Source organism: Galeopterus variegatus, unplaced genomic scaffold (genome assembly GCF_000696425.1).
Source record: "Galeopterus variegatus unplaced genomic scaffold, G_variegatus-3.0.2 Scaffold565, whole genome shotgun sequence".
Taxonomy (NCBI): domain Eukaryota; kingdom Metazoa; phylum Chordata; class Mammalia; order Dermoptera; family Cynocephalidae; genus Galeopterus; species Galeopterus variegatus.
In genome coordinates this window covers 94,834-102,403 of record NW_007726676.1, presented here as the reverse complement: position 1 = coordinate 102,403, position 7,570 = coordinate 94,834, and the positions used below count along the sequence as shown (strand labels likewise).

Below are 7,570 nucleotides of genomic sequence, written 5' to 3'. Positions count from 1 at the left end.
CGACCTCCACTGCTGCCACCACAGTCTAAGCCCCATCACAGTCGGCCGATGATCGCAGCAGACTTCACACTGGTATACCTGCCATCCTTATTGCCCACCTGCCCTCATTAACTCCCCAGCAACACACAGAATGACCTTTAAAAACCTAAGCCGTGATCTGGATGATGACTACGTGGCTGTATATGGAGGCAGAAACTCATCAAACTGTACCATCAGGAGCTGTTCATTTAGTTACAGGTAAATGATGATAACTCCACTACAAAAAAAATAAATAAATAAATAAAGGAAGAGACTAGAAAGACAAATGAAGAGCAACAGAAACTAAAGCAAATTATGAGAATTGCATTCTTAGACTTTCTGGTGGCTTCTGTCACAAACAGAGAAAAACCCAAACTTCTTTCTGTGGCCTCATTTCACGCCCCACCATCTCCACCCCCATTCTCTTCCCTGCAGCCACGGTGGCTGCTCTTAACTGTGACGAGTTCATCCCGTGCTCAAGACATGTGCATTTGTTCCTTCTGTTAAGCACTTTCTTCTTCCAGATTTGTCCATGTTTGATGCCTCCTCATCCTCAAAGTCTCTGCTCAAACGACCCCTTCTTGGGAAGGCCTTTCTTGACTACCTTAGCTGCAGTAGCCTCCAAGTCCCCAAGTCACTCTCTAATACATTACCCTATTTAATTTTTTGAAGTCTTTACCACTATATGAAATGATCTTCCATATGCATGTATATGTACGTATATATATATATGGATGCATGAGTATGTGTCTGCCCATCAGTCCATCAATCCACCACCCACCCATGCATCCACGCATCCGTCCGTCCGTCCATCCATCCATCCATCCATCCATCCTTCTCTCTTCACTAGATCATAAACTTTGAGGGTGGACCCTTTCTTTGTACTGCAGGCCTGTTACATAATAGACATTCAATAAATATTTGTCAACTGACTAATTGTTGCATAGGCACGTGACAGCAATTCTCCGGTCTTTTGCATATCCTAATTCCTGGGTGGGACTCTTGATTTACCTTAAACTTAGAGGGGCTGCCACATACGGGCTCTGTGAAATGCACAGCTGGACAGCAGGAGTCGCACCAGCCTGTGCACCAGTCTGCCCCGGGATGTGAGTAGACAGGGAGCCCAGCTTAAGGAAGCTGCGCACCAGGGTCACCTTCACCAATCACTTGTGTTGACCCCTGACGTTTGCATCTCTTTAAGCCATGACCCACCCCTTTGCCCCACTCAGGCCCTCTCAAAGGAGAAGAAAGGAAAAACTGGGGAAAGGTCTAATTGTCTGAATGCTCACGTCCACTGCAATGGTTTGCCTTGGTCTGACATACTAAGGAAGGGAGGTTTCAGCAAGTCAGGGCTGGGGCTTGCGAGGCTGAGAAAGACACCAGGAGGCACGTGGGGGCCTCATTCTTCATCCTCTGTGGTGTCCCCTCCTCACATCTTATCCTGGGTTCCCTAAACTTTAGTGTGCATTAGAACCATCTGGAGGGAGCGTGCCTCCATAGCCTGGGGTGGGGCTGGAGGACTGACATTTCTAGCAAGTTCCCAGGTCATGGTTTGAGAAACCGCTGTCCTACCTGCAGCTGGTGTTTCCTGATGGCTTCTCACCCCTGGCTCCATCTTAACTGGGCAAAAAGCCGTGTGTACGTGTGGGGGGATGGGGAATGCCCCAGAACTTTTCCAACCCTTTGCTCACGCTTTCCTAAAACCACTAAAACACAGAGGCTTGTTGTATCATTTTTAAATAGCAAGAAATTTTTTTATGAAGTCCCAGCATTAAAAAGAGAGATAAAAGTAGGGCCCCTCAGGGGCGCAGGAGTGAAAAGTCAAGATTGCCCTGTTCCCCTGCCCCTCCTGGCCCACCTCTCCATTCTGCTGTGGGATACAGAAGCACTGCTAACTCCTCTGAGTCTCAGTGCCCAGGCCCACAGCATGGGGATTGTAGTAGCCACGCTGGGACCTCACAGAGTAGTGGGACCAGGACCCAGCCGGGATAACATCTGCTAACGTCTCCTGTGGTCAGCAGTGCCGTGCTACTGACCCATTACTTGCTCTGGTGACTACAGGCAGAAAGGACTACATGCTGCTGGGGACAGGAGGGTGGCATGTGAAACCACAGTCCTTCCTCGTGTGTCCCTCCAAGGCATGAGGCACACACACTTTGCCATGCTTTGGGATCTCAGGGGCCTGCATGCTGACTGTGAGGAGACAGGGAGGTCGGAGAGGCCTGTGCGGTCCTCATCCCCTGGGTAGTTGAGCATCTCTTTAATCAGGGCAGGGACATGGGGGGCGGGGGGTGCAAACTAACTGGGCCACAGAGGAAAAGGCCAGACACTAAGATGGTCACAGCCTCACTCCCCACAGATTCTTTAGAAGCAAGGACTCTTTGGCTGACCCCTTCCCGACCCCGGCCTCCAAAGCCCTGCCCTCTCCATGATTATATGCCGCCTCAGGAGAAATGGATATGCAGGCCTTGAGGTTCCTGGCAGCCTGCCTGTTTGGTGGCCTCTTCCAGAACAATCCGAGAAGTACAGACTGCTCTCTGTCTTCTTCCAGTCTAGTCCCTGGAGAGACTCCAATCTCCCTGCTCCAGTCTTTCCCTTTTCTGCTTATCACAGAGAAGGAATATGCATCTGGGCGTTAAATCACAAGAGTGCCAGCTGGCACTGCTCAGCCACAGGGACCCGAGCAGTAGCAGGCTGCAGTTCTCGGAGAGCTACACAAAGAGCAAAGCAAATTTATTACTGTGTTTCAGTGTACACAGGGGAGATCCGTGGCATTGGTCAAGAAGCAGGAGATGCTATGAGTGGGAAGACCTAGTGTAGACAACTGGTTGGAACAAGGCAAGGCATCCCATTTTCTTTTTAACCCAGTCCTTTATAAAATGGAACTAGTATACCCACTCCTAAGTTCTCAGGATGGGGAGATGCTAGTTAGAATTAAAATATTCAAGCAGTTTAAGAACCCAAGAGAAGGACTCTAAATACAAATAAGACATTTTTTTTAATGATCCCAACATAATTGCATCTAATAGATATTGTATCTTTTTCTCTGCAGAAGAACATTTTAGAGCTGAAACTCAGGAAGGCAAGGGCCTTTTAACTTGTCTTAGTCATAAAGGCAAGGGTGGATTTTTGGGTTTGTAGAAATCCTGTTTTTCTAGGGTGCCCAATATATTTTCTCACTCACTGCTCTGAAAGGTTCAGTGGACTTGACAGGGAGCATTTCTCCTGGAAAAGCCCTCTCCTGCTGACTGTAGTTCCAGGGGAAATGCAGAGGTATTTTCACTGCCTCACAAGCCCGCCTTCCCTGATGGTTTTCTCTGGTGGAACAGGAGCCGTGGAGAGCGCTGAGCAGGGCTGCAGCGCCCTCCTGTGGACTTCGGTTTGATCACATTCATTTCAGTGGTTAGCCTGGATTGCAAACAGACCGTGTGGGGTGGCGTTTCCATGGCTCTTCTTAAGTCATCGGGATCGGGGGAGAAAAGAGACCCTGCACCCTCGCTGAGCAGGGCTGCAGCGCCCTCCTGTGGACTTCGGTTTGATCACATTCATTTCAGTGGTTAGCCTGGATTGCAAACAGACCGTGTGGGTTGGCGTTTCCATGGCTCTTCTTAAGTCATCGGGATCGGGGGAGAAAAGAGACCCTGCACCCTCAACCTGAAGGACAAGAACTGAGTTCGCTTCACCTTGGTGGTCCCTAGGGCTGGTGGAGTGGCTGGTGCCCAGCAGGTGCATGATAGATATTGAGAAGGAATAAACCAGAGAATAAATTACATAAATGAACGAAAACAGAATTCCTCCTAGGGCTGCTGAAACACATTTGGAGAACCATAGGCATTGATTGCTAGTGTCCAAAGAGACCCAGAATAAGGGGTTGAAATGGTAGTCAAAAGTGGCAAAATTAAAAAAAGTCATGGGTATAGGGATGAGCAGGGGAGATGTCAATGGCATTAAAGACAACAAGAAGGTTTCTTGGGGCAAAAGCTATATTAGCAGAAGATGGACTAAATCCTAAGCACTCATGGGGTGACAACCTTATAAGCATCACACCGTGAAGCCTCCCCAGGTTTAGTTAGAGAAGGAAGGCAGCCCTGTGGCAGCATTAGACAAAACAGTTTCTGGTTTTATTTGGATCCCAAGCATCTCCCTCTCCCTTCCATTCCCAAGGACAACTAACCACTGTTTTCTCCTAGGTTTTCTTTGACGAAAGCAGTTACCTCTCTCATCTTTTCTATTCCCAGGGTGAAAATATAGGAAATGACGATCCACTCTTGGGTAGAAGGCCAGCGTTCCATCTTCACCAGCACGATGTAGTTGAAGAGCATCAGGTACCCGATGTACGCCAGCTGTAAGGAAACACAGTCCAGTGCTCTGGCTGCTGCGGCCTCGGGCAAGGCCACCGCACAGCAGGACCAAGCAAGGTCAGCAAGCAGGACGTGGAATTCATGACAAAAGGAACCTAACAGCGCTCCACTATAGAGAGTTTTTGAAACACTTCAATATTTGAAATAATTTAATACACGATCTCCGTTTTGACCCTTATATGTGTCTCTGGGACCCAGTACTCTGTACCTTTGTCACGATGCATCATTTTGTTTTGCAATTCCTGGTGTCTTGTGTCCTCCTGGCTGAAAAGGGAGCCTTATCTGTCAGGGGCTGCTCTTATTCCTGTGCAGACCTTAGCGTCTTGAGCTGGGGTAGCACAGTAGAGTCTGCCTCGTGAATGCCAGGCAGATTGAATGTTGTGAGAAGGAAAGGAAGACACATGTAATGCCTGTAAACTCGGTCCAACCAACGCAAAGATAGCCTACACTTTATCTCGAGGCCCCCCTTAAATTCTCTTTTGAGATAATAGCTTCTTTTCTTTTCCTGCCTTCCAGTGCTTGGCTTGTCAGTGCCCTGGGAGGGTTTTACCTGTTTCCTCTTGCACCACCTTCCTGCCCTCCCCAAGGTGGAATGTTCCTTTCTGGCTTCTGCTTCTTTGAAACAAAACACGAGAAGACAGAGCAATTTATAGAAAGGAATGGTTCTGTGTGGCCTGTTGTGGATCGGAGTGGGATTTAATCCTCATGAGGCTCTAGCACCCTGAGGGTGGATCCTGACATGACTGGCTGAATTGCTGGAGGTCTGGGAAAAACTCCTCAGGGTTCAGGTTTGGTGATTGTCCCTGGACGATTCAGTTGTGTCAAAGTGGGTGAGTTGAGCACAGGAAAACTGGTGAGGCTCTTGTGTAAGGGACTGAGGAGGCTTGGGTGACGAAACTCACTTTAAGGCAAATGCAGATAAGCTGCAGCTTCTCAAGGCTACGTCTGGAGTTCAGTAAGGTGCCTGCTGGCCTCAGGGGCCTCGGGGGCTGTGCGTAAGAACCAGGAGTAAGTTTGTTCAGATCTGCTCTCTTGGAGCCAGTACAGCAAACAACAGGACACAGTGTGGGCCAAAGAACGGAGGCCTGGAGGGTTCTAGAGATACTGTGTGACTTTGGAGCTTTTTTGTGTGTGTGTGAGTGAATAAATAGATTCTTAATATGAACCAAAGGTATTTCTGAGACCCTATTACATTGACACATTTGCAGACGCACCTGTGACATATAATTCCCTCATCTCTTAAAGGGCGGAAATATATTGGAGTTAAACGAGATCATGCATGAAAGCTAGACAGCAAGTTATGTAGACCCCAGAGGGTCAGCTGGGCTCATTCCCACCTGAGTGATTTGCTCCTGCACCCGCCCCCCTACCCCCACCAGCTCCAGGGACTGTCACTTTAATCCATGCCATGGTTCCTATCCCTCCCCACCTTCGGGATCATTAGCAAATATGAAAACCTCTCGTGAAAGAGTTTACTTAAAATCATGTAGGACACTGTCCCCCCACCAGCTCCAGGGACTGTCACTTTAATCCATGCCATGGTTCCTATCCCTCCCCACCTTCAGCATCATTAGCAAATATGAAAACCTCTCGTGAAAGAGTTTACTTAAAATCATGTAGGACACTGTTCAAAAATCAGTTCAAAATGTACCTCGGCTCACGTGGTTTCTGTTCACCATCGTAATACACAGGCGTTCACTCTGTAGTCCTCACGAGTATTGTATTTTATAAAATGCAAAGAGAGGACTTCAGTGGTTGAAACTCTAAAACATACTTTGACTCTCAGCCTCCTGACTTGAAATCCTTCTCTACTCCTGGTTGCTTCCTTCTCTTTGTGGGATCAAGTTCCATTGCTTCAAAGTGAAACGAATCTTGTTCACTGCCCTGGTTTTATCATTTTACCCAATTTGCTGCAAAACATTCCAGAGCATTCTCTTGTCCCATGTAGACCCAGAGACACACACACAGACCTTCCAGGACCTCTGCATGTTAGTACTTAACTAACTCCTCTAACCTGCATTTGTCCTCTGAATACAGGTTCAGAGTGTTTGATGGAAAGAGGGAAGGTATAGAAGCCAGTGAAAATCGGATTTAAATCCTGGCTCACATACTTCCTGGCTGTGTCACCTCGTGTAAGTCACTTAACCTGCCTAGACCTCCATTCTGTAAAATGGAAATCATTGCTGCTTACTTTATAGGACCTTTGGAAGAATCGGGGGCCTATCTATGCATCATCCATCTGTGTATGTGTCCATCTGTCTGTCTATCTACCTGTCTGTCTCCCAGCATGTTGTAGAGGCCCAGTGAACGCTGGCTAATACTATCACGCATTTCTTTTTTCTAGATGCTTCTGCTGTTGCTCTTACCTCTGTCCTTGCTTCTCTTTGATCTCTGTTGACTATTCGTAACTATTCATACTTCTTTTTTTCTCTTAAAAATTGTCCTCATTATTGTTTCTGCTTTCTCCATTTTCACCCTTTTTAGCTCCTGCCTGTTCTTTAAATCACAGTTGCTCTACAACAAACTGTTCCCAAAGTCAAGGTACAACATAATATTTGGGGATAACTCCCAAAATATAGACTTCCGAAAATAGGGCCTGGGCATATTTAAATGGCACAACAGAGGACTGGCTGCTGTCTTGGAAGCAATCGACTTCAGAACTCGTCAACATGCACGTGGCCTTGCTGCAGATGATCTTAACATGACATGCTTTAATTGGGTGCGTGTACATACGTGTGGCTGTATTCTGTGAACTTCAACAAGTGTGGAATGACAGAGCTTTTGAACAGAAACATAAACTTATGATTCTTATTTATGTCAGTGGGAGTCCTATAATAATTTGTATTTTATTTGTTATATATTCTTCTTATATGTTTGCCATTCATCAAGATGCATGCTTCTTAAACTATCAAACATAAGCACCAAAGCCTGGTGGTTTGCTGTGCATCCCTGGTGGGGCTTAGCTGTTCCTCACTTCTCCCAGGTCTTTTCCTACTACCTCTAGAGAGCAGAGGGGGCACAAGGTCTTATAGAAGAGAGTCTGTCACTGCTGGAGAAATCCAGAGTGCACACGGTGTCCTCTGACCTGTGACCACTTCGTACCTTGAATCTGAATCCTCTCCAACTGGTCACTTGGAACAACCTCTCAACACAAACAGGGGCTGGGAGCCCGCTGGATCCCTGCCTCCTGT

At 47.3% G+C, this 7,570-nt stretch overlaps 1 protein-coding gene across 1 annotated transcript in view; it reads right to left on the bottom strand.

Moving 5' to 3' along the window:
* TRPM3 (transient receptor potential cation channel, subfamily M, member 3) overlaps positions 1 to 7,570 on the bottom strand; it is a 149,800-nt gene that overhangs the window by 77,165 nt on the left and 65,065 nt on the right. Inside the window, exon 11 of the mRNA XM_008570046.1 lies at positions 4,233 to 4,361. Within this exon, the coding sequence (XP_008568268.1) occupies positions 4,233 to 4,361 (129 nt within the window). The remainder of the gene's footprint in view (positions 1 to 4,232; positions 4,362 to 7,570) is intronic.